This window comes from Triturus cristatus, chromosome 5_2 (assembly GCF_964204655.1).
Source record: "Triturus cristatus chromosome 5_2, aTriCri1.1, whole genome shotgun sequence".
Taxonomy (NCBI): domain Eukaryota; kingdom Metazoa; phylum Chordata; class Amphibia; order Caudata; family Salamandridae; genus Triturus; species Triturus cristatus.
Window position 1 is genome coordinate 1,092,027,099 of NC_140588.1, and position 27,767 is coordinate 1,092,054,865.

The following is a 27,767-nucleotide window of genomic DNA, read 5'->3' on the forward strand; positions in this document are numbered from 1 at the left end:
ATACTCACCTTAAGCCCTGAAGGACAGTCTTGTAAGTCGCTAATAAGTGCCCGAATGTAATACATGATTTTCCTCCATAAGTTAAGATTGCTAACCCAGAAAATGTACTTAATGCCCATTTCGGAAAACTGTAAAAATTCATATCTCAAAAAGTACTTACCCTATCCTGATGATCTTGGTATCTAAATTTATATAACGGCATGTTGTTTTTATAAATTTGTGTTTGATTTCTTTGAGCGTGTCTCATTTACTGCATTTGTGTACAAAATAAATACTTAGCACTACCCTTTGATATGCCTAACTTCTCGCCCACACTGCCATAAAAGGGAGCATTTGGGGTGTCATTTGTGCCTCTGTAATTCCTTTGGGGTTTGCTTGGCTCTTTACACAGTGTACCTCTTTTTAGTCCACTGTATAAACAGCCAGCTTCCTACACAAGTCAAATGAACATTTGGGATCCCTGTAGCAGAATGCTTACACTGTCGGTTTCGGTTTCTCACAGGGAAATCGCGGAACTAGCCATGAGATGATGAACCCCATTTGAAATTTGGTTACTGGCTAAGAAAGTGGAGAAAAGGGCCCTGTCCGAGATTTTATCAATTCATAAGAGTGTAGATATCCTGGACAGGACGAAAGCGCTGAAACAATGGGAATTGGAGCTGGGGTGGAAATCTGCCAACAGGGAGTGAATGAGGCATCTGACAGAGCGGGTACCCGACCTGTACATCCAGCACTGCAGTAGAAGAAACTCTGGTTAAAATTGTGGTATGTTGGTGCTTTACCCCGGTCTGGATACATCGGTGCCACAGGGCATGTAGGAATGCCAGGGGGGTACTGCTTTCCTTCCTCCACTCATTGTGGAATTGCCAAAGCTGGGAAAATACTGGGTAGAAGTATTGGGTGAAATAGACCTCATGTGCATCACCACGATGATTAAGTCACCGGCCCGAATTATTTTAGGGGCGTTTCAAACCAGGCATGGTCTCAGAGGGGGCGATTGATAACCCTGCTGCTATGTGCGACTAAGGAGGTGGTGTTGAGCAGAAGATGTACGGCCAAGTTACCCGCTTTAGTGCATGCCTACATAAAATTTGGTGCCTTATTGGGATGTGAAAGATGGTTTTACCACTGAAAGGGAAACAGATCCAATGTGTTCCAATGTGTAGGCCATGTTTCAATGCTTGCACTAGCTATCTGAGGGTGTAGCGAGTTGCCAGCTCAGTGCTCCCAGAACGAACTCATCGGTGGAAGATTGTGAAGCACCTTAGACCACATCAGGGTAGTGTGACGGGACCTAGCGGCTCTGTATGTGATAAAGCATTCTTGGATAGATGCGCAGAACGGGGCGGGCTTGGGCAGTGTGTGAGGGGTTATAGTTGTGGTCATTTTATACCTATGCCACGATGCCACACAGTCAAGAATTGATCCTGGCTCTGATGTAATTGTTATGAGATTCAAGCACATCCATACCATGTTAATGGAAAACACTTGAATCATAAAAGCGATGAGAGCAATTCTGCAAACTCACAATCAAGCGTCCACAATACCTTAACCATGCCCTCACGTCCTGCCTCGGTTCTTGTTCTCTCCCCTCTGTGTTTCTCCGCTTTACTTTTTTGTCACTATGAGCCTCTCATAGGTTATCTTGCTCTCTTTCTATCTCCCATGCTTTGGTTTAAAGTTCACAAGGTTTTCAGCTTTCTGTGGACGTCACTATGCATCTGTACGTTTTTATTTATTGGTTTTTATAGCGTGACCTTAGCCATAAAAGCAACTGAGAATTTGTACATTGTGCAAGGGTTTGCGAGATGGTCTAACATTGTGTACATCAAGCAGGGATAACTGCATTTTACACACCTTACATTTCAAATGTTTTGACATAAGGAGATTAGGTGATGAGCTTAGAATCACGCTATGTTTGAGTCTAGTGCTGAGGCCAGGATCTACACCTTCGTCTGCAAGTTTCAAATGTGGCAACTCTAGCTTCTAGGCCACATCGCCTCCCTCTATTTATCATTTCTTTGACTTCTCCTGTTCGTAGGTGCTGCGTTTCCTCCGTCTCTTCGGACCAGGGAAGAATGTGCTGTCTGTCTGGCGCAGCGCCCGACGGAAAAGGAAGAAGAAGCACCGGGAACTTTCTCAGGATGCACCTCCTCTGGAGGGCGAGGGGGAGATGGAGACAGAGTGTGCAGTAGAGGATATGGAGGTAGCCGCTGAGATGAAGTCTCACTGGGAGTACGAGTATGCTCCACCGCCTCCACCTGAGCAGTGCCTCTCCGATGACGAGGTGAGTATGTTCCGATTGGTGACTGATGACGCATTTCACGGATTGACTGGCACAACAGAAACATTGCTGAACCAAGAGTACTTACTTTTAACAGTATAGGTTCCACTCATTGCTGTGGTCATTTGTAACCAGGCCTGTGCTGAAAGCACCATGTTTGGGCCATCTGGTATCAAGAAACAATTTATCGTTTGATTAGAATCATTAAAAATGTACAGAAATAAGCCGCAATAAAAGAGACAAACGTTAGACTATAACAATTTCGTTAAAAGAGCTTATGAATGTGGCAGTGTGCAGGGCCTATGAATGATAAATCACAAGATCAGAGGGTAATCTCTCCCTACCTGCAATCCTGACTGAGGCCTAGGTGAGGGAGGTGGAGAGGAAAAACGTAACTGTTTAATGCCAATATATGGCGCATCAGCAGCAAAGAGACTCTGTTTCAAACACCTGCCAGGGCATAGAGGCCAGTTCATAGTGTCCATTGGGATAAATCTATATATCTACAGTGATGTGAAAGAGAAGGTATACTGTCTTACTTGATAATCTGTATTTGGTGTTCACCTAGTTGTTGCCAGGTCCTAAAAGTAGGTAAGTCTGACATACTACCCACTGGTACAGAGTTACTGGGAAAGGGTAGTAAACAGACGCTTTGATGTGACAGACGTGCGGATGTGGCTCACACTCCAGGTGGTCGCATTGGGTATATGAAGGGAGCAAACACTGGAGAGGTACACATTGCTCTTATGCAATGTAGCCCCACACTATGGGAATCTAATCTAGATTGTGGCATGAGGGCGGAAACGCTGGTGTGCACAGCATGAGGCTGTCCACGCACATTCAAGAGACTATGGAATCCCTGTAGGAATGAGTACACTGGTCACTAAAGGCTGCCGCCCGAAGAGTGGTTGGAGATAGGTGGAGAGAGGAGCCAAATAGGGCGACCAGCCAATAACAAGCGGTAATAACTGTATAGAAAATCAGGAAGCTTGTCTGGAGCGTTCTGGTTCATAACAGATCATGCCTAGGTGAAAAGAGACTGAGGCAGATAGCTGTGATCTATTCTCAACTGAGAATTCCCGGAACCCCAACCTGTGAGCCTAAGATCTGGTATTAAATTGCTCAGCAGTGGCCCCTTCAAGTGAATGAAGGACCTGCTTGTAGTGTTGGAGGAGGTGTGCACATATCGCACTGTGCCGACTGCCGTAGCGAGGGCTTGGGGTCAGTGAATGAGAGATCTGCTTGTAGTGTTGGAGGAGGTGTGCGCAGGTCTCACTGCACCGACTGCCTCACCAAGGGCCTGCGGTAAGTGAATGAGAGATCTGTTTGTAGTGTTGGAGGAGGTGTGCGCAGGTCTCACTGCATCGACTGCCTCAACAAGGGCCTGGGTTTAGCGTGCAGGGGCTTCTAGCATTGAGAAACGATGTAGGGATTTATCCTAATATGAGGTCTGACAATGATGAGGAAAGCTTGGATAGATCACAGCAATGAGATAGACTCACCTAAGGTTGGAAGAGGGAGTCTAATGTCTCCAGGAAGCAGGGAGTTAGGAACAGATCACAGCTAGAGACTGTTCCACCCAAGGGTCCATGATCAATGAATAAGGGGTGTTTATTAGTGAACATGGGGTGGGTGCACATATCAGTCTGCAATAACAGCCTTGACCCATGGGCCACTGGTTAGTGAACGAGGTTCTTGTGGAAGTGAACAGAGGGGGCGAAATATCACTGTATGGTAGCATGCATTACCCAGGTACTCACAATCAGCGAATGGAGGCAGTGAGCACAGAGTTGGAGATCGATCACACTGCAGCGACACCCTCACCCATTGGTCATGGTCCAAGAATAAGGTATACTTTTCATCGAGAGCGTAGGCAAGGGTTGTTCATAACCTATGATGGAGCTTCTGCCTTACTTGCTGTACTTAATTATAATTAGGGCTCCCGGTTTTATGGTATTTATCTTTTTGACATTTCAGTCTGTATTTATCCGTATTTATTTTTTGCCAACTTTATCTGGATTTATCCATATTTATTTTGAGTTTTGTGAAAAAATAAAGCTGAATCTGGTATATTTCCACATTTATTTAACCAATATATATATGCAGCCATGCATGAGTGCTTGCCAGGTTTCAGTGATATGAACACCCGCAGAAGATAGATCCATGCACTTCTAAGAAAATATGCACATTTCGGTATCAGCCTTGTGCATACTACTGCTGTTTAAGCCTCTTTACTAAAAATCCTTTTTTTTTTAACCCCCTTACCTCTCAATCCACACAGTTTTTAGCCTGGCAGTCATAGCACAGTGTATTTAGAATCATTCAAAAAGCACACTATTTACGTTTTTATCCACATTTAAAAATAAATACAGATAAGAAAATAAATGGTTTTCTGTCTGTATTTATCTGTAAAAATCAGTAAAAACGGAAAGCAGGGAGCCTTAATTATAATGACCCTTTTTTATCATCTGTGTTTTCTCTTATAAGTAGAATTCCGCGCCTCCCCTGTCTACTGAATTGGGGAAAAGAGTACTTGTTTTATGCAAACTGTCCTATTCTTGTTTCAGATAACCATGATGGCTCCTGTGGAGTCCAAGTTCTCTCTGTCGGCTGGTGACACTGATAAAGTGGCCGATACAAAACCCAAGGTAGCAGAGTGGCGCTACGGGCCCGCCCAGCTCTGGTATGACATGCTCGGGGTTCCTGAAGATGGCAGCGGATTTGATTATGGCTTTAAGCTAAAAGATCCACAGAGCAATGATGTCATTTGGCCTAAGGCAGCTGGCGAGGTAAGAAATCAGCGATGCCGCAGCCCTGTCCCCGTTGAGCCTCCGGCAGGACTTCAAGTTGAAGATGTCTGCTATATTAAGCACTCAGGCTTGTGGGATTATAAAGTGCCCACGTTGTGCTTTGAAGTCACTTTCTGGCACAAGAAAAAAATGGCAGGTGGGAAATTTATGAAATGGGACATGTTAAGAACAAGAACAATTTCAGAAGAAATTAAGTTAGCAAGTGATGGCTTTGGTAGCGTTTTAAATCAGGACGGACACCATTTACGGCTTTGCCACAGCATGTAAAGATTGACATCTGTTGCCAGCTCTGTATAGTGCTGTTCTGAGAGGGAGTTAATTAGATGCAGCCCTTCCCATTATCTTGACCTTATTTTTGAATAATTGGTGATGAGGCATTTGGCAGAAGTCACTAAACTTAGAACGTCGGATGTGTGACAGTCCCGTGTTGTGATGGTCTTTCCATCGCTTTCTCTTCAGGGCAAGGAATTGACCGATGAATCTGGAAACCTCTTGGCAGACGAGCACTTCTTGATGGTAACACAACTGCAATGGGAAGACGATGTCATCTGGAATGGGGAGGATGTGAAGCACAAAGTCACCAAGACACAGAGAGCCAGTCTGGCTGGCTGGCTTCCCTCTAGCATGACCAGGAATGCCACTGCATACAACGCCCAGCAAGGTGCCGCCCGGGGGGTGATCTGGGCATGCTTATACATTTCTTCTAAGTGTTTGTTTGACACAAGGTAGGGCTGTTATGCTCAGACTTAACTAGGGTTGTGAGGCTGCAGGTTCCATTGATCCTGACGCGTTCTAGCGAGACCCCTGATCTGCAGGTTTTCTGTCTCTGGTTTCCAGCCCTCGGATGGGGTTCTCGAGTCCTTTTCAAAAGTTCTGAACACTCTTCAGCATTGGTCTTCAGCTGATTTGTCTAAGAGATACTTGGGTAATTTTATTCCAAAGGCATTGATCATGGCATACAGAAGGCTACTGCTTCGTGGTGCGCACACACACAAACTAGAAAAGCTGTCGGCAATCAGAGAATAATTGTGTGTGGACTTATTATTTCATATTCCACTTTAATGGCAACGCAAAAGGCTGAACAAGTCATTCATCCACCCTGCCTAACCGTTTTGGCACATTTTCTTTGTCTCTATCATCGCTGTTGTATTTAAAACCCCCACTGGAACTGGGCTGCAAATTTGTCCGTCTGACACCATATTCACCGTCCACCTAGCTTCTGTGTACACTTGACTGACAGAAGGGTGTGGGAGAGGGGAGGGTCTCCTGCTCAGTCGTTCTTGTGAGTGGGATGGTGTTGCCCAACAGCACATGGACTTATTTGTCTTCCTATTGTTACTTTGAAGCACCATAGAGGAGGTTTGTTGGTTCTAGTCCTCTCAAGCTTGCCTCTGTAAATTTCATAGGTGACTCCACTCGTGCATCCTTCTCTATGGAGCACATCTAGCAGAGGAGCTCCTGGCGCTGATTGTGCTGTGGGACGTGTGTGTGTACTGAATGGTGTCGTAACTCTGTTTTCCGATTGGTGTGGATGCACTCGTTTCTTTGTGTTATGAAGTGAGCTGGATCTCTGTTTTTTGTGCACTATCTACGAGATCTTGGTACATAGACTAAACAGTAACATTAGTGGGTTCCCATGGTGCCAGGGACACTCTCCTTGGTTCTGGTACAAGGAAATGAGCTGAATGTCCAGTCGTCGTACACATGCTCTAGGCTACTTGTAGACTTGTATCTGCCATTTACTGTTTGTGTGTCAGACCCTTTTATAACTCCATATGATCTTTCCCAGGGCTGAATCGCAGTGGTTCCCTGCTAAATTTGCCAGTTCCATTGCTGCAGAAACCAGGTATCACCAGCATCTTGGGCATGTCGAAGGGGAAGGAGAAGCATCCACCAGATCAGCCAGGTGAGCACAGGGACTACTGGTGAGTCTGGCCCTCAAATGCTTTTAGATCTCCGGGGAGCAGGGAGGTGTCGTTATGGTATTAAATGGGTCTCCTCGCCGAGGATGGAGAAGGGAGTTTCACTAAAGTTGCTCCATGGCATAAGAATCAATCCATGCTTCCTGCTCATGTTAACCTCTATGATAAAAGACAGCTGAACACACAGTGGCACACGAACGAATAAACAGAATGTTACGGAAAATTAGAATGTATCAGAAACCCAAACATGGGTATGTATCTGAGAACAGACCATTTTGGCTCGTGTTCCCATAAACTTGCTTGCAACAGTAAGAAGTAACCACTTATTTCTGAAATTAAAACGTTCTCAAAAATCGCTGGCTATCAGGTAATGTAAAAGATCCACACTGAGGTGACTGCACACACCACAAACACTGACTTGAGGGACAGTTCCCTACAGCACTCGCTGTACCCCTGCGCTCTTCAGACTCTGATGCAGAGATGGGCAATGTGAGAATACCTGTGACTGATGGAGATCTGGGGCAGTTTGATAGTATGTGCTGTGATAGAGATAAAGGGAAGAAAATGGAGGTCAGTTAGTGTTGGGGAAGATGGTATGTAGAAATGGGTTCTCTGTGGTGCCAATGTCCGCTCTGTCGGAGAATGTTTGTACGGCGCTGGAGCTGGATAATGCAGCAGTTTGATTTTGTTCCTTGAGGTTTCCCTAACAGGATGTCACTTGTTTTGTTGCTTCAGGTTCCATGGAGGACGACAAGCCGTGGTTCTCCATTTTCCCCATTGATAATGAAGAACTGGTGTACGGTCGGTGGGAAAATAACATTATCTGGGATGACCAAGCCATGGGGAAGATACTGGAGCCACCGGTCCTGATGTTGGACCCCAACGATGAAAACATCATTCTCGGTATGATGACCTCGGGGAGTGTGAAGGGGGAGGAGGACTTCAGGGACCCTCCAGGGAACCTTTGACTGGTCGTTGTGCAGATGCTCTCGCCAGGCCGAGGGCCTAAGGGAGTGAAATGGATCGTCTTGGGTAGAGACCGTGATGTCAGGCCGGGTCGTGTCTGGTTTGAGGGTGAAGCGGCCCTCCAGGGAGTGCTCATCGCTGTTATTAAAGCCTTTGTTGAGGAGTGTAATCATGCAGAGTGAATGGGGAGGCCTGTTCATTATATACAGCTACAGTCTGATTATTGAGGCAGAAGTAAAAAGTCCTTCAAATTAATTGTGTTTGTGTTTACAGCACACGGTTACCCTTAATACCCTTAGAAGTCATGACACAGGATTCCAGGTAGAGTAAATAGAAGAAAGCTTCATAAAGTAGAAGGTGGCATTTAAGGTGGTGCCTAGGCTTCATACTTTAGCTGCAAGTATGGGAGAGGCCAAGTCCCATCATCCACACACTGGGAGTGGGCAAGGAAAGGCACTTTGTTTTCCTCTCAGTTAAGCTTCAGCGCTAGAAGACCTCCATTCAGATTCTTCTGAGAGACGGGCTGTGAAAGGGTCCGTCAGTTCTGCTCTTTGATGATTCACTTGTAGAGGGTGCTGGAATTCGGAGAGGATGCATGACACTCCACCTGTCCCTCTGCTTGAATTGACTTTTTCTGCAGTCTCCTTCATGGCTTGATTTTTATTTTAAGGATGATGTATTGCTTCTTAACTGTACATCATTTTGCCTTTTTCCCTTGAGTCGTCTGCTCGTTATAGACTGCCATGGTTGTTCTCCCAGAGCCTACCCTAATCTTTGATGTGAAGATGAGCTTTATGCTCGGCCACTGTACCCTTCTGCTGTATCTTGGAAGTCACTGCAGGAACCCTCAATTTGCGTTTCCAGCTTTTTCTCGTGTTATTATCTTCCTTTCTACTTCTTACTCTCAGCTTCTCCATATTATTTGAGTCCTGATGGTCCCTCATTTTAATGGATTTGAGACACCGTTGACTTTGTAATTTAAGTACCCCTTTTATAATTAATGTGTTTGTCACACTTGTATGCCATTTATTAATATTTGTGTGTCACATTTTTGGAGCTCCGAGCACGTTTTCCTCACTGACACGCTTATATTTTCTGTTTAAGGTTTTGAACTTGTTTTTTTTTCTATCATGTTATAACATTATTATACTCCTCTTTCTTCTTATGATTTTGAACCAGGGACCATTGTTATTTTTATTATGTATATTTACCCCAAGCCTCTTGCTGTTTCAGGGTTACCCGTGTGTTTCTTTGTCACTGGTACCAGCAGTTGGATTGTGTAGGTATACACTTAGACTATGACCCTACAAGAGGCACACCGCAGTTAGAAGATTTTGGATCTGAGCAGAAGGGGAGCAGGAAGATCACCTGTGTCCTATACTCAAGACATTTTCTGCAGAGGAGAAGATTCCTATTTGTTCCAGTCTCTAGAGAAGCCTTGAGTAGTCGACTGTCCCACGACGCATGGAGATCCAAGAAGACGAGTGTGGTACCACCTCCACCACCAAAGGCCAATCGAAAACCATTCACGGCTTTGATGAGGATTAGTACACTTTCACACTGTGCAGGGAGATACAAGAGGAAGAGTGTGGTAACACCTTGAAAACCATTCACGGCTTCGATGAGACTAGTCAACTCTCGTACGACGCAGGGAGATCCAAGAGGATGAGTGTGGTAACACCACCAAAGGCCAAACGAAAACCATTCTTGGCTTTGATGAGGACTAGTACACTTTCACATTGCGCAGGGAGATCCAAGAGGACGAGTGTGGTAACACCTTGAAAACCATTAACAGCTTCTATGAGACTAGTCAACTCACACAATGCAGGGAGATCCAAGAGGATGAGTGTGGTAACACGGCCACCAACAAAGGCCAATCGAAAACCATTCTTGGCTTCAATGAGGACTACTACACTTTCACACGGCGCAGGGAGATCCAAGAGGACGAGTGTGGTAACACCTTGAAAACCATTAACGGCTTTGATGAGACTAGTCAGCTCTCATACGGCGCAGGGAGAGCCTAGAGCACAAGTGTGGCAACACCACCACCACCAAAGGCCAAACGAAAAATGTTCACTGCTCCAATGAGGACTAGGCAACTCTCACATGACACCAGGAGAGCCAAGAGGATGAGTGTGGTAACACCGCCGCCAACAAAGGCCAAGCAAACTCCATTCACGGTTTCGATGAGGACTAGTCAACTCCCACACGATGCATGGAGATCCAAGAGGAAGAGTGTGGTACCACCTTGACAACCATTCACGGCTTCGATGAGACTAGTCAACTCTTGCACGACACAAGGAGATCCAAGAGGGTGAGTGTGGTACCACCACCACCACCACCACCACCAAAGGTCAAACGAAAATTTTCACAGCTCTAATGAGGACTAGGCAACTCTCACATGACACAAGAGGAGGAGTGTGGTAACACCGCCACCACCAAATGCCAAATAAAAACTATTCACGGTTTCGATGAGGACTAGTCAACTCTCACACAACACATGGAGATCCAAGAGGAAGAGTGTGGTAACACCTTGAAAACCATTCATGCTTTGAGACTAGTCAACTCTCACACGACTCGGAGAGATCCTATTCTTGAGACATTTTTGGCAGTGAAAAAGATTCCCATTTGTTCCTTTCTCTAGAGAAGCCTTGAGTAGTCTACTCTCGCACGACGCAGGGAGATCCAAGAGGACGAGTGTGGTAACACCGCCAGCACCAAAGGCCTACTGAAAAATGTTCACCGCTCTAATGAGGACTAGGCAACTCTCGCACGATGCAGGGAGATCCATGAGGAAGAGTGTGGTAACACCTTAAAAACCATTCACGGCTCTGTTGAGAACTAGTCAACTTTCACATGATTCTCGGGGAGATCCAAGAGGACAAGTGTGGTAACACCACCTTTGAGAATGTGCCTCTTTTCCATGGTTAGCCGCCTTTTTTTTTGCCTGGTTTTGATGTGGTTTCAAATGTAGGTTACAGGGCCACAGCCAACCCAGTCCCCTGGGTAAGTCCTTCTTCCCTAAAAACAAATCCCTAGTTGACACTTCTGCCCGTAAGTCCCTAGTGGCTGGTTTACCCTGGGTACGTAGGGCCTGCGAGCTGCATAGACTCCCCCGGGTCCCCTTCACTGGGACCACGCCACTGCCCCTGCAGCCTGCATGCCCCTGTGAGGGAGAAAATAACAAAGTCAACATGGCACCTTGCATGGGTGCCATGCCAGCTAGCACAGCCTGAAGGCATAGGCAAGTCACTCCTGTAGCAGGCCTCACAGCCCTAAGGCAGGGTGCACTATACAACAGATGAGGGCATATCTGCAGGAGCAGATATGACCTTACAATATTAGGGTCCATTCCTTAGTTTTGTAGGTGCAAGTAAAGCCATAGAGAGTACACTTCCTGGAAACCGGACCGCTTGATTTCCACAGCAACATGATGGCTTAACTGACCACAGGTACCAAACTACTCCTTTCAATTAATCTCCACCGATGCAAGTGTGGGATATATTGTGCTGTGTTCCCAGAGGGTACATCAGAGGTTCCCCCTTGTAAGAAAGTAGCTCTTTTATGCAATAGTTACAGTTGTTGCAATAGGCAACACAATTCAAACACAATTATAACATTGAGCTCAATGGGAGTTTTTAAGTAAATGCAATTTCAATTACTTTGCGTGTGATTTTCTTACTCAGGGGTGGATCCTGGATTCAGCCCTGGTGCATTTCCTGTAAACAGTTGAAAGAAATCGTTTTTGTTACACAGGCGATTTTTAAGGAATTTTTGTATGTTTCAAAAATCGACACTTAAAAGAATTTCCAAGTGAAACCAGTCAATGTTACCCTATGGAGGAAAATCAAGTTATCAGTAAATACGGTTGTGATTACTTTTCAGAGTCCATGCCGGGCACCAAGATCCAGCACTGGGATCTCTCCTGATAACTGGTATTTTCGTTTTTGTCGTTCGGTTGATTTTTAGTGAATATTTTTAAGTTTCAAAACTCGACACTTAGAAGAATTTCCAAGTGAAACCAGTCAATGTTACCCTATGGAGAAAAAGTGAGTTATCGGCTTTCAGATAAGTACTCGACTGGCAGAGTTAAGGTTCTGGGCATAGACCCGGGGGGGGGGTCTCCCAGGGTCTGGTAGGTACAGTTGTTACACCCTCAGCGGCACAGAGGCAGCTGGGTGCAGAGAGAGTTAGGCCCAGTGTTAGCCTATGGCGGGCAGGGGGCCTTTGGTTGGTGGCTGATAGCAGGCAGGCCACGCGGCTGTTGGAGCTGGGCTCCTGGTCACTCACACAGGGCAAGTGGGGAAGTAAGATAGGATAGAGGTTGCACTTCCAGGGGCACTCGGGCGGCTGGGTGCAGGGTGCTTTTGAGCCATCGGGCGCCCAGTGTATTTCAATGGAGAAGCTACCAGATGAACAAAGGCTGCAAGCTCGGGGACGGAGATTCTTCAGGTGCGATCACCACTTCGAGAGGTAAGTTGGGAAGCTGTAGGTTAGGTAGGCATCCAGGAGCTGGGCACAGGGGGCCGCAGGGCGCCGGGTGCAGGGGTGTCTTTTTCGCGTCGTGAAATTTTACCCTCTGCTGGTCGCGGTTGGAGGGGTCCCTGGTTCTGAGGCTGCAGGCGTCATCAGGAGCGTCGAGGAGGGTCATTGGGTGCTGGATTCATGGTCACAGTCGCCGGGGGGCCGTCCTCGTGGTCTTTGTTCACTCAGGCACAGGCCAGGCTCGGCGGGTGCAGAGTGTGCTGGTTTCGCGGTTCCTGGAAGGGCACCAGGGGTTGTTGCTTGTTGTTGAGCAGGACCACTGCTCATGGGAGTCCCAGTCTTGGTAGATGAGCAAGGCAGTCCGGTCCTCTGAGGTTGCTGACCACTGGAGATGCCAGGTTTTAGCAGGAGCAGGTTCGAGGTTCGACGGGCCTGTAGGGCTGGGGCCAAGTCAGTTGTTGTCGTACTCTTGTTAGCAGCTCCAAGGCAGGTCTTGTTTCTTCTTGTTCTTCTTTCTTGTTTCGGTTTCGGGATCTGAAGAAGGTAGGTTCCTTGGTCCCCCTCCTGCAACCTCCAGTGCAACACCTGCTGCCTGTTTGCTAAAAAATGTAATCTCTATAGAAAAGCATGGGGCGCCCGATGCTGATTTTGCACCTTTCCCGGCCGCCCCTGTGCAGCTGGTGATGTATGTTTGGTGCTGCTTTGTGTCCCCCCACCCCCTGTGCTGGTCCTGACCCACAAAGCTTGGCCCCTGCAACCAATCTACTTACCTGAAAGCAGTGTAGCTCCAGGCACCCCAGTCTCCATTGAAAAGCATTGGGCCAAACTCAGATTCTGACCTCTGCACCCAGCCCCTGGTGGTGCAGTTTTGATACTCCCCTGACCCTTGGCCCTTGCTGACTTTTGGTTCCGAAGACTGGGATTGTAAGTGCATTAATTACCTGTTTAACCGCAATATTGTTTTCCCATTGGATAACATTGAACTGTGATGAACGTTTCTAAGTGTCAATTTTACAAAGTGAAAAATATTTTTAATTTAAAAACCGTAGTTACCGTATTACGAAGATCTTGGTCTTAAAATAAAGTACGATCAAAGTATAATTTTCTAAAATTGGTGTGTATCTCCATCTTGAAACGTATTTCCATTATAGGTCAATGGTGTGCAATAATGTCTCGCACTCCCCTGTTAGGCCAAAGGCTGCTCGCCCACATTACAACAGATCGAGCACTTTGAGTTTTACATTGAGCCCTGTACACAATTTTGGGGAACCTCTGGACTCTCTGCACAGTATAACCACCTAGTGGTGATATCATATGCAGAGCCAGCTTCCTACATGCGTTGTAAAAGTTATGCCAATAATCTTTATTGTTAGTCTCTGTATGTGAATGAGATGAACTTGTTTTGACAGTATCACAGTAATATAATTCTTCGTATAATTCTTCTTGACATTTAATAGCCGAAATGCTCAGGTTTTCAATCTTGAAATGGTTTATGAGCATCAGACCACATCCATTCAACTCCCAGGCTCTTTCCCAGATATGAGCTTGGAAGTGCCTCTGGCGTAGTAATCAGATAAGGTTTTTTTGGGGTTTGGGTTAGGGATTTATTGATGAGGTAGCTGTATGCTCTTTACAATCATTTATTCTCTGTAGAAGCATGCTTTGTTTTGTTGGGAGGGGAGAGAGATTTCTGGGCTGGTTGAAAGTTGATTTTGTTTCAAAAGGAGGATTCGATACATGCCACTATAATAATTTACTCCATCTATTGAAGTTTGCCTGTTTTGTCCTGTACTCTGTTGGTATGATGACACCTATGAGAGTATTGTAGTTTGAGAGTGTGAAAATAACATCTGGTTAAACCTTGCTTGGCCTATTCACTTCTGCTTTCAAGAACCCTTCGTACATTTGAGTAACGCTTTCGAGTGGATAAAGCAGAATTCACGTTTGTAAATTCAAAATCATGAATGTATGGGATTTTATTTAAAGCAATTCAGTTTACTTGTATATTTATGAGAATGTAAACATCTTCAGAAGGAATTACTTACTTTATTTTACTCAGTTTATTAAGCCTGAGCTATTATTGTCTAATAAATGTCCCTCGCGGCTTCCTTATGCTTTTTAATGCTTTACAGAAATTCCAGATGAAAAAGAGACAACCACATCCAATTCTCCATCGAAGGAAAACAAGAAAGAGTCGTCTCTGAAGAAGAGTCGGATCCTTCTGGGGAAAACTGGGGTCATAAAGGAGGAGCCACAGCAGGTCAGTATGGCGTCCTTGCTGTCTACCTGAATTGTCAGCTCGAGGTAGGAGTGTCTCACCTGGAGCATTGGTACTCGATCTCCTTTTTAGGTCTCGCCTAGCGACGCAGCGCATGCGCTGCTCGCCTTGGCGAGATCTATTGTTGTCGGTTTCTTGGCCGAATGTGAACGTGTGCACATCGCCAGTCCCTCCCTGTCACCTTCTCTCTGTGCCAACGCGGACAGGAGATATGCACGCGCACGGTCCAAAATGTAATATTGTCCAGGCAGGAGTACGTCTTTAAGGAGGGTGGAAACGGAGAACAGACTCACCCAAAATTGTTTGCGATGCTGGGGAATGGGTTTCTGTAATTTGAGAGGGATTTGCGCATGCGTAAATGTACTTTACCTATATTTGTTTCCAAAAATACCCATATGCGCATGTGAGAACGTTGAGATTTACAAAGAATTCCACAACTGGCCTCAGGAAAGTGTGATTGTCATCATGGTTTCCCGGCAGTACTCCTACAATCCTCTGCCAATTATAAAATGTCGGAAATATACTCCTGGGTAACTTTTCTTCAGAATCAACCCTATATCTGTCGCAACCAGGTCAGCAGAGCTGCTCTAGAGCCAAAGAACCAGGTCAGCAGAGCTGCTTTAGAGCCAGAGAACCAGGTCAGCAGAGCTGCACTTGAGCCAGAGAACCAGGTCAGCAGAGCTGCTCTGGAGCCAGAGAACTAGGTCAGTAGAGCCGTTGTAGATCCAGAGAACCGTTGCAGAGCCAGAGAACCAGGTCAGCAGAGCCGCTCTAGAGCCAGAGAATCAGGTCAGCAGAGCTGCTCTAGAGCCAGAGAACCGAGTCAGCAGAGCTGCTGTAGAGCCAGAGAACCAGGTGAGCAGAGCTGCTTTAGAGCCAAATAACCAGGTCAGCAGAGCTGCTCTAGAGCCAGAGAACCAAGTCAGCAGAGCTGCTGTAGAGCCCGAGAACCAGGCCAGCAGAGCTGCTCTAGAGCCGTTGTAGAGTCAGAGAACCAGTCAGCAGAGCTGCTGTAGAGCCAGAGAACCAGGTCAGCAGAGCTGCTATAGAGCCACTAGGATGTTTTTTTTTCTTTTCTGCTCTTTTTTTTTTTTCTTTTTTCTCAACCTTTCATAAATTTAGATGCCGTATCACTGGCAGTTAGCATGAATTTAGTTGAATTTATGCGGCATTGTGGTGCGGTCTGGATGTTTAAGATCAGTTTTTCCAACTGTGTATATGTCTTGATTGTGCTACTTTTTGGCTACATTCTGATGAGGCTGTGAGGGTTATTTACACACCTTGGCTTTAAACTGTTTGCCAACAAAGTATGTACCCTGACTGGGGGATTTCCACTGCCACAGGACATTAAGGCCCAGGGGGATTTTTTTTAAGGATGTATTAAATTCCTTGCTAATACCAGATGTTTCTGGCTGTAGGTCCAGGTGTCTCGCGGATTCAGCTGCTCCTGGTTTCACAACCGTTTTTCAGTTGGAAGTGTTCGAGGCATGTGGGCTGCTGAATTCATATCTGTGCATAGATCGCCGCCTAGTGTTGGGTCCGGATGTTTGCACGTTGTTGTCCTGGAAGAGTCTCCGAAGTATCCTGGGATAGGTGACTCCTCCCCTGGACTACAGTGCGCATGGGCATCCTCTCCATCCTCAGATTGTTTTTTTCCGCCATTGGGTTTGGATGTGCTATCTTGACTCAAGTTAGGAAAATCTTTTTTCAGGCCAAAAGGCCTTTAGTTCGCGTCGGTACTGTTCTCGATCGGTATCGATAGTATCTTTGTTAGTTTACTAACTTACAGAACAAACTTTTGCATCTTACCCGACCGTCGATTCGACATCAACGATGGAATCGAGGACACCATTCAAGAGGTGTCCGGTATGCAATGCGAAATATCCCCACGTCGACGTCCATCCGGTGTGCAACAAATGCCTTTCACCGGATCACGACGAATCTACCTGCATGGTCTGTGCCAGATTTCGATCCAAGAAGACTCTACGGAATCGACGAGCGGCGAGACTCGAGGCGCAGCAAGCGGCACCGGCCCCGGCCGACATCTTCAACGCCGAGACCGAAGATGTCGAAGAAGTGGGGAACATACCCTCCAGTCCCGTTTCCGAACATGACTCCGGATCGGAAGACGTCGACGAAACACTCTTTCGCAGAGATGAAGACGACACCGAGGTAGGAGACTACAATGAGGCCTTAGGGGCCGAAGAGAGTAGCTCCGGTGACGAGCAAGGCCTACCCGTTCAGACTGAAGAAAGCCCAGTGCAACAGTCTATGGCTCCGGTCGAGGGATCGCCTTCGGGCCTTACCCAAGACCTATCCCGCAGTTCTTCGGCCCCGCCCTCTGGCCCGGCCTCGGACATTCAGCGGCAGCCATTAATGCCCACAACGGCTGGTTTCCCTTCTTCAAAACCGAAACCGAAAGCTGTCTTGGTTCAATTGAAACCAAAACCGAAAGTGGCGCTGGTCGGATCGAGGGCCTCCACACCTTCGACGCCAGCAAAACACATCGGCACCGAGCGCACCAAACGAGACTTCGGTGCCGAACTCGAAGCGGCCGACGTAAGGAAGAAGGCCTTCGGTTCCACCAAACCTGCTCGGCTCCCGGCACCGACGCAATCGACTCCGACCCCAAAGGTCAAACAGCCTGCTGCGTCTCACACCGCTTCCACGGCGGCACCAAAGCCACACTCATCGAAGAAGTCGACGGCCATTTCCGCCCCTCGACTCGATGATCCACCGGCGCTGAAAAAATCCACGACCGCCTCAACAGAACCGGTCGGTGCAAAAGAATCAAGGGCGCTCCAGACGCGACCCATTGCTGCGCAAAGCACAAAAAAGAAAATGGTCCTCCAGGACACGTCGGGCTCCGAACCAATTAAAGCTCCAGCAGCCTCTTCGACACCAGCCAACATTACTTTTGGCCTGCCACCATCCACGGCCCCGAAACTGTTCCAAATCAGGACACGGGTGGCCCATACCACGATCACGCCTGCCGAACGCTCTGCGGAGACGTCTCCATCGCATCTGATCGACGCCGACACCGGCAGGATGATTATCCACAAACGGAAAATAACTTCGGAGCCGGCTTTGGACTCCTTCAGGATTCCACTTAAAAGAAAGCTGCCTGGGACTTCAAAACCAGTTCTTTACGAACCTTTCCACTCACCCTACCAGGATCCACAATCCTTCTCTCCCACACACTCCGACACGGATGCGTTGGTGGACTACATGGGTGACCAAGCCCCCTACCCCGGAGACATGGACCCTGACGGCCAACAGGACCCTGATCAAACTTGGGATGACCCTGTGGACCCAGGTGCACCTATGGATGCACAAGACCCGCAACTCTATGGAGCAAAAACATCTCCCACAGAGGACACTGCAGCGTTCAACGCTCTAATTGAACGTGCTGCGGCCAATCATGGGGTGCAACTTCACTCGGACACCGTCGAGGACGACTTTCTTATGGATACTTTTGCATCCTCAGAAAGGAATATAAAAACTCTACCCATGTTGAAGGGTGTCCTCAAACCAGCAAAGGACATCTTCAAGGAACCCACCAGGGCAAGAGTGATAAACCCCAGGATCGACAAGAAATACAGATCAGCGCCCGGGGACCCTACTTACATCAGAGGCCAATTACCTCTGGATTCCATTGTCGTTGCGAATGCTCGCAAGAGGGCACACTCTCAAACAACAGGTGACGCTCCTCCCCCGGACAAGGAGTCCAAGGTGTTAGAGACCTCTGGCAAACGGGTTGCCGCCCAGGCAGCCAACATATGGCGCATTGCCAATACTCAAGCACTCCTCGCTCGCTACGATAGAGCGCACTACGACACATTAGAGCAACTAATCCAACATCTCCCTGACCAATACAGAGAAGGTGCAGAGATCCTCATCAGGGAGGGACAGCTCCTCACAAACGCATCCATCAAGTGTGCGCTGGATGCCGCAGACACAGCTGCCAGGGCCATAAACACTAGCGTCATGCTGCGACGACCTGCCTGGTTACGAATCTCCGGATTCAAACCTGAGGTGCAAAACAACATACTCAACCAGCCTGTCAACCCCGACTATTTATTCGGCCCGGAGGTTGACACCACCCTAGAGAAAATAAAAAAGGACACGGACACTGCAAAGTCCATGGGGGCTCTCCAGACTCAGTCCTTTCGGAGCGGCTCCTTTCGTCACCCCGGAAATAGAGGAGCAGGTAGAGGACAGGGGTCACAGCAAACATACAACAAGGGCAGTACACAAACCACCTACGATAAAAACACCCGGGGTGGATATCGTGGCTCCAGTACAAAGGGCAGAGGACGCGGCTACGGCAACACCAGGTCCTCCCCCAAGAACAAGCAGTGACGCCCTCTCCCTTCCTCCCGACCACATAACACCTGTCGGGGGAAGGCTTCAAAGGTTCCTGTCCACGTGGATCTCCATCACCACGGACAGGTGGGTCAAAGATATTGTCAAATACGGTTACTGTCTAGAACTAACCTCCACTCCACCCACAATACCTCCAAAAAACCGTCCTATGTCCTCAGAGCACTTAACGCTCTTACAGCAGGAGGTGCAAAGTATGCTTCTAAAAGACGCAATAGAGGTCGTACCCGTCCACGAGCAAGGTACGGGGGTGTACTCCCTGTACTTTTTAATACCGAAAAAGGACGGGTCCCTCAGACCTATATTAGACCTGAGACCCCTGAACCGGTACATTCTTTCCGAGCATTTTCACATGCTCACTCTACAGCAAGTCCTCCCGCTGCTCAAGCAGGGAGACTTTCTAGCCACACTGGACCTCAAGGATGCGTATTTCCACATACCCATTCACCCCTCACACAAAAAATACCTCAGGTTCACTGTTCAAGGGCAGCACTACCAATTCAAAGTCCTTCCCTTCGGCGTGACAACGGCACCAAGGGTGTTTACAAAGTGCCTAGCTACTGTGGCGGCACATCTACGGAGGCAGCACATACACGTCTACCCTTACCTGGACGACTGGCTCGTTCAAGCGAAGTCAGCTCAGCAATGTGCCAGCCACATGTCCCGCACCATTCACCTCCTTCACAGTCTGGGGTTCTCACTGAATTACCCCAAATCCCATCTACAGCCCGCACACGTACAACAGTACCTAGGTGCGACTATAGACACTCTGGCGGCCACAGCTCAGCCAAATTTCGAGAGAATCAACAGCATGCAAATGCTGATTTCCAAGTTCAAACCACAACACTCCCTTCCCGCGCGAGTGTTCATGCAGTTGATAGGCATGATGGCCTCCTGCATCTTCATAGTCCCCCACGCGAGACTACATATGCGCCCGCTTCAGGAGTGCTTAGTACGTCAGTGGAATCAGGCTCAAGGACAGTTGAAAGACCTAGTGTTGGTGAGCGGTCGGGCATACAACTCTCTGCATTGGTGGAATCCACAAAACCTTTGCAAGGGCCGACCATTCCAAGAGCCTGTCCCACAGATAATACTGACGGCGGACGCGTCTCTCCAGGGATGGGGAGCTCATGTACTCCATTACACAGTGCAGGGACTATGGACACAACAACAAAAGAAGATGCACATCAACCTTCTAGAGCTGATGGCAATCTTCCTCACTATGAAAGCATTCAAAGTACACTTGTGCAACAAGGTAGTGTTGATCCGGACGGACAACATGACTGCCATGTACTACATACAGAAGCAGGGAGGAACACACTCTCCACAGTTGTCTCATCTGGCTCAAAGCATGTGGAAGTGGGCCATTCAAAGGAACATGTTCCTCATGGCAGAACACCTCCCCGGCAAACACAACCAGATGGCGGATCTGCTCAGCAGACACAGCCACCAAATGCACGAGTGGGAGTTACACCCATCAGTACTCCAACCGTACTTCCAGCAGTGGGGTCATCCAGAGATAGACCTATTCGCGACAAGCGAAAACGCAAAATGCCAAAGCTTTGCCGCCAGGTTCCCACATCCGCAGTCGCAGAGCAATGCGATATGGATGAACTGGTCCAGCAGATTTGCGTACGCTTTTCCCCCAGCACCACTGATACCGCTGGTGGCACGCAAACTGCGTCAACACTCACTGACGCTCGTCCTGGTTGCTCCAACGTGGGCACGCCAGCCGTGGTACACCACCTTTCTCGAACTTTCCGTGGTGCCCCATCAAAGGCTACGGGTCAAACCCGAGCATTTGACGCAGAACCATGGAGAGATTCAGCACCCAGATCCACAACAGCTGAACCTGGCAATCTGGCTCCTGAAGTCCTAGAGTTTGGCTACCTAAACCTGCCACCTGACTGTATGGACATCATTAAGGAGGCCAGGAGACCCACTACCAGAGCTTGCTATGCAGCAAAATGGAAGAGGTTCGTCATTTATTGCAATAATAATGACATTAACCCGCTAGACGCATCCATCCAAAACATTATTTGTTACCTATTACACCTATACCGATGCAATCTGGCGTACACCTCTATACGTGTCCATTTGACCGCAATATCAGCCTATCTGCAGACCAGGCAGCACCTCTCTCTATTCAGAGTGCCTGCCATCAAAGCATTCTTGGAAGGACTCAAACGAGTCATTCCACCAAGCCACCCACCGGCTCCGATGTGGAACCTCAACTTGGTCCTCACACGCCTGATGGGTCCACCCTTTGAACCTCTACACTCATGCGAGATTCAATTCCTTACCTGGAAAGTAGCTTTCCTAGTAGCGATCACTTCTTTAAGAAGAGTTAGTGAACTCCAGGCACTAACCGTTCAAGAGCCATTTATACAGGTTCACGCCAACAGGGTCGTACTACGTACCAACCCCAAATTCATGCCGAAAGTGGTATCGCAGTTCCACATGAATCAAACCATTGAACTGCCCGTTTTCTTCCAAAACCCACAAACTGTCGCAGAAAGGGCACTCCATACACTAGATGTCAAAAGGGCCCTCATGTATTATATCGACAGGACCAAACCCTTTAGGAAAACACAACAACTTTTCGTTGCCTTTGCCCCACACCACAAAGGTAACGCTATCTCCAAAGCAGGAATAGCCAGATGGATCGTTAAATGTATTCAAATTTGCTATCAAAAGGCTAAACGCACTTTAACGATTCCCCCACGAGCCCACTCAACACGTAAGTTAGGGGCCTCAATGGCTTTCCTAGGAAACATTCCTTTGCATGACATATGTAGAGCAGCCACCTGGTCCACTACACATACATTTACCAAACACTATTGTGTAGATGTGCAATCAAAACAGCAGGCAGCTGTAGGACAGGCTGTTCTCAAAACTCTTTTTCAGACCGCTGCAGCTGGCACTGGTAGCCGCCGCTAATAAGAGGGCACTGCTGTATATTCTATGCACAGATATGAATTCAGCAGCCCACATGCCTCGAACTGAATATGCTACTTACCAGTATGCATCTGTTCTTGGCATGTAGGGCTGCTGACATTCATATCGCCCTCCCTCCTCCCCGGCGCCTGTAGCAGCTGCAGCTCTCAGAATTACTGTAAGCATGGTCATCACTTTCTATATCTACTCCATCACTGCCACAATGGCGAAAAACAATCTGAGGATGGAGAGGATGCCCATGCGCACTGTAGTCCAGGGGAGGAGTCACCTATCCCAGGATACTTCGAAGACTCTTCCAGGACAACAACGTGCAAACATCCGGACCCAACACTAGGCGGCGATCTATGCACAGATATGAATGTCAGCAGCCCTACATGCCAAGAACAGATGCATACTGGTAAGTAGCATATTCAATTCAAGATTCACTGGACACCAAAAGGTGGCAACACTGCTTAAGGGCAGGATTTTCTCTGGGATATATGTGTGCTCATAGAGTGAGCTGCGATCGACTTTTTCCCACACAAAAAGTGAAGCACCGGCGGTGCAAGGGACTTGTAAATAAGCCCCATTGTGCCCATTTGAACGCAATAAAACAGTTACGTAACCTTCACACCACAGAAAGGGTGAAATAAAGCACTAGTTTCTAAAGTTATTGCTCTTTCCAGAGTTACTGGTAACTCAAGTCTCCTGCCTAAGGTCTACTACATTTATTGTAATTAACAACTTCAGATATCAAAATGCAAAGTTGTGTGAGGTATTAGCCTTACACTGGCTGAACAACTGCCTCCTACCATAGGACTGTTACGATGTCTAAAAAAAAGATTGTATTTTGGGAAGTAGATGGTGCACCTCATGCCTGCAACTTAAAACAAGCAATGCAATAGGGCTGGCATTACTAAAAGTTTGAGCTATTGCCGTTGCAAATGATAATGTTTGTAAGTTTTTGTTAAAAAATATTCCAGCAGTAGCATAAGTAATGAAATAAAATCCACGTTGACCACCACCACTAACACCGCCTGTACCACCACCACCAGTACCAATACCACCACCACTACCACCACCGCTACAACCACCACAAGTACCATAACCACCACTACAATTATTACTATTACTACTATGTGGTGATAGTAATAGTGGTAGTTATGGTACTGGTGGAAAAATACTATTATGAATTACAATACCTGTTAATTTTTCAAAAGACATTGCCATTTGCAATACCAATAGCTCTAAAACCCGCAGTTGCGAGACCTATTGCATTGTAAATGCTTGTTATTACGTGACTTGTGTCCTTCCATGCCTCGGTATGAGGGGACTACTGTTCATTTTTTTCAACAGTCCTTGTGAGTGCATGGATTCTCTCACCTTGTGTGCTGCTCCCCTCTCAAATATCCGCCCCTCCACCCACGTGCTTCGTGTTGCAACCTCCCCCCACTCTCAGTTCGCTTAATTGACATCCCCCTCCCCTGCCTTCGATGTTGCAGTCTCCTCCTGGAACCTGGAGAGGGAAGAGAAAAGGATTACAAGGGAAGAAAGGCTTTAGGGAAGGGTAGTAGAAATGGAAGGAACATGAATGACTGAAAAGAACATAGAGACCGAGGACGGACAATTCCAGAATCTAAGTGTGGGCTGTGAAAGAGGAGTCGGCTGCTCTCAGGAAAACCAGATGCGCAGCCAGAAAGCAGGAATGGAGAATGAAACCGAAGCAGGAGAAGCACTCCAACCCTCCGTGGAAAGCAGTGGGAGCACAGTGAAGCCCCCAGAAGAGTGGAGAGGAAGACCGCCTCATGTGAAGATAGATCACGGCAAGCAGGAGAAGCACTCCAACCCTCAGTGGAAAGCAGTGGGAGCACAGTGAAGCCCCCAGAAGAGTGGAGAGGAAGACCGCCTCATGTGAAGATAGATCACGGAAAGCAGGAGAAGCACTACAACCCTCAGTGGGAAGCAGTGGGAGCACAGTGAAGCCCCCAGAGGAGTGGAGAGGAAGACCGCCTAATGTGAAGATAGATCACGGAAAGCAGGAGAAGCACTCCAGCCCGCAGTGGGAGCACAGTGAAGCCCCCAGAAGAGTGGAGAGGAAGACCGCCTCATGTGAAGATAGATCACGGAAAGCAGGAGAAGCACTCCAACCCTCAGTGGAAAGCAGTGGGAGCACAGTGAAGCCCCCAGAGGAGTGGAGAGGAAGACCGCCTCATGTGAAGATAGATCACGGAAAGCAGGAGCAGGAGAAGCACTACAACCCTCCGTGGGAAGCAGTGGGAGCACAGTGAAGCCCCCAGAAGAGTGGAGAGGAAGACCGCCTCATGTGAAGATAGATCACGGAAAGCAGGAGAAGCACTCCTACCCTCAGTGGGAAGCAGGGGGAGCACAGTGAAGCCCCCAGAAGAGTGGAGAGGAAGACCGCCTCATGTGAAGAGAGATCACGGAAAGCAGGAGAAGCACTCCAGCCCGCAGTGGGGGCACAGTGAAGCCCCCAGAAGAGTGGAGAGGAAGAATGCTTCATGTGAAGATAGATCATGGAAAGCAGCAGCAGGAGAAGCACTCCAACCCTCAGTGGGAGCACAGTGAAGCCCCCAGAAGAGTGGAGAGGAAGACCGCCTCATGTGAAGAGAGATCACGGAAAGCAGGAGAAGCACTCCAACCCTCCGTGGGAAGCAGCGAGAGCACAGTGAAGCCCCCAGAAGAGTGGAGAGGAAGACCGCCTCATGTGAAGAGAGATCACGGAAAGCAGGAGCAGGAGAAGCACTCCAACCCTCAGTGGGAGCACAGTGAAGCCCCCCGAAGAGTGGAGAGGAAGACCGCCTCATGGGAAGATAGATCACGGAAAGCAGGAGCAGGAGAAGCACTCCAACCCTCCGTGGGAAGCAGCGGGAGCACAGTGAAGCCCCCAGAAGAGTGGAGAGAAAGACCGCCTCATGTGACGATAGATCACGGAAAGCAGGAGAAGCACTCCAACCCTCAGTGGAAAGCAGTGGGAGCACAGTGAAGCTTCCTTGCAGTTCTTGTCACTGAATTTTGTAAGGGCTTCCGTGCAGTTCTTGTCACTGAATCTTACAAGGGCTTCCTTGCAGTTCTTGTCACTGAGTTTTGTAAGGGCTTCCGTGCAGTTCTTGTCACTGAATCTTACAAGGGCTTCCTTGCAGTTCTTGTCACTGAGTTTTGTAAGGGCTTCCGTGCAGTTCTTGTCACTGAATCTTGCAAGGGCTTCCTTGCAGTTCTTGTCACTGAATCTTACAAGGGCTTCCTTGCAGTTCTTGTCACTGAGTTTTGTAAGGGCTTCCGTGCAGTTCTTGTCACTGAATCTTACAAGGGCTTCCTTGCAGTTCTTGTCACTGAGTTTTGTAAGGGCTTCCGTGCAGTTCTTGTCACTGAATCTTGCAAGGGCTTCCTTGCAGTTCTTGTCACTGAATTTTGTAAGGGCTTCCGTGCAGTTCTTGTCACTGAATCTTGCAAGGGCTTCCTTGCAGTTCTTGTCACTGAATTTTGTAAGGGCTTCCGTGCAGTTCTTGTCACTGAATCGTGCAAGGGCTTCCTTGCACTTCTTGTCACTGCATCTTGTAAGGGCGTCTTTTCAGTCCTTGTCACTGAATCTTGTGAGGGCTTCGGTGCAATGTACTTGCCTGGTGCAAAATGTACGTTGGTTGCAGGTGCAGTCTGTAGCTGCCCAGTGGTTCATTTGAGTTGTGACCATTTCAGGCGGTCTCCGGGTTTTACCCGACAGTGCTCTTTATTCTGTGGTGTTTAGGCCTCTGTGTGCAATGTTAAGTCCCCCTGTTCAAAGAGGTATTTGCTAAAACGTCAGAACTGGTGGAAAGCTTCTCAACACAGATTCAAGGACCACTCTAAGGGACGGGGCCTCTATGCTGTCCTGGTTAGGGAATCCTGCATTTTTCAAAGCTGTGAGCAGATACTGCATGTGGTCTGCTAAAGAACCTCCGGATTGGGGCTTCATTCATGAGGCTGTTACTCAGTATTTTAAAGAAGGGGGCCACAGTGGATGCAAGGCTTAGAGTCCCACAGTCCCTCGAGGGAACTGGACCCACACTTGACATGTGCTAGAAGTGCTTTGTGTACTTGCATTTATTCACATCTTCACTACATATTACTGTCTGCTAGAGGTGGGCGAGCACTAAAGGGTGGAGCCAGGCTCGAACCAGAGGCATGACTGACCCATTGGACTCTCGAGCCCAAAACGAGTCGAGCTTTCATGTGCCTTCTTTCTACCTGCCAACACACTCTGACCTCATGCTCTAAGAATTAATTAAAAATAAAGCGTAAACCTTAGATGTTAAAAAGGCAAAGAAAAGATAGTCATCAAGTGCCTGAGTTGCACAGTATGAAACCGAAAAGCAAGAATATATCCTGGCTTCCCCATTTGATTAAATTGTGTGATCCCAGGCTAATATTTTCTTTTGCCGAGTCTCTTTTTTTCACTGTCACACATGCGAGCACCTTTAAATACATGAGCTGAAGGTGTGCCATACACAAGCCCTCTTCTACTTGAGTTAATGAAGTCGAATGTTGCTCCATGTGTAATAAGGATCTAGGCCACGCCTGACTTGCCTCTTAGTTCACTAATGCATTGTCGCCAGGGTGGCGGCAGGAACGTGCTTGAGTTCACTTTTAATAATTACCTCTTAATGCAGTTATGTCATCTGATGGCTTGGGCTCATGCACGGGCTCTGAGAGCCGAGACAGACCCTTGGCTTGGCTCTGACTCGGCTCTGGCTTGGCTCGTCCTGGTAATTTATTCATTACCCCCCGCCGCCGCCTGTACACTACGAGGGGTTCATGCTGTGCTATTGGTTGCTACATTGTTTCGGTCAATATTCAGTTTTCCGTCTTGTATGTTACTCATCAGATGTTCTAAGCGGGGCATATGGTCTTTTGTTATTTTTTAGCTGCCTGTTGGCAAACAGACGTGTAGTGTCCAGTACAGACTCCGTTTGGACACAACGTCCAAACGAAGTCTGTACTGGACACTTGCCCTTCCTATTCATGTGACTGTACCACTCAAGGAGCTTTCATTCCGAAGTGCTTTGCTTGGATGAACTGTAATCCACCCCTGTTGATGATTGTAACCTTGCGTAATAGTGCACGAGTGACGATCTTCCCTCCCTCCCCCCCTCTCTCTCTCTCTCTCTCTCCCTCCCTCCCTCCCTCTATCTCTCTCTCTCTCTCTCTCTCTCTCTCTCTCTCTCTCTCTCTCTCTCTCTCTCTCTTTGTGTCTCTCTCTCTCTCTCTCTCTCTCTCTCTCTGTGTCTCTCTCTCCCTGTGTCTCTCTCTCTCTCTCTCTCTCTCTCTCTCTCTCTCTCTGTCTCTCTCTCTGTCTCTCTCTCTGTCTCTGTCTCTGTCTCTCTCTGTCTCTACGTGCCCCTCCCTACTCCTTTGCTCCCCGGTCTCTCTGTATATTACTAGCGCCTCAGCACCTGCTTGCTTCCCTAGCGCCGTTGTGCCCTCATCTCCTGCTGTATCAGCAAAGATGGCTGCTTCACCTTCACAGCCAGTAGATGTCGTGGGTGAGACCTATTGGCTTTGCCAATGTTTATTTTGATTGTGTTTCAGCTATCACCATTTTATCCTTCCCTCAGTGGAGCTGGGTAAGTAATGCTCTCATAAAAGCAAATGGGGAGCGGTCCTTTCCCTGAAGGCCTTACACAGATTCAGCACTGCCTTCTCATCCA

At 47.9% G+C, this 27,767-nt stretch overlaps 1 protein-coding gene across 1 annotated transcript in view; it reads left to right on the top strand.

Moving 5' to 3' along the window:
* The window catches only part of TAF1 (TATA-box binding protein associated factor 1), a 303,188-nt gene that overhangs the window by 69,040 nt on the left and 206,381 nt on the right, over positions 1 to 27,767 (top strand). Inside the window, exons 6-11 of the mRNA XM_085608461.1 lie at positions 2,042 to 2,287; positions 4,852 to 5,073; positions 5,554 to 5,755; positions 6,884 to 7,000; positions 7,752 to 7,919; positions 14,600 to 14,727. Of these exons, the coding sequence (XP_085464587.1) occupies positions 2,042 to 2,287; positions 4,852 to 5,073; positions 5,554 to 5,755; positions 6,884 to 7,000; positions 7,752 to 7,919; positions 14,600 to 14,727 (1,083 nt within the window). The remainder of the gene's footprint in view (positions 1 to 2,041; positions 2,288 to 4,851; positions 5,074 to 5,553; positions 5,756 to 6,883; positions 7,001 to 7,751; positions 7,920 to 14,599; positions 14,728 to 27,767) is intronic.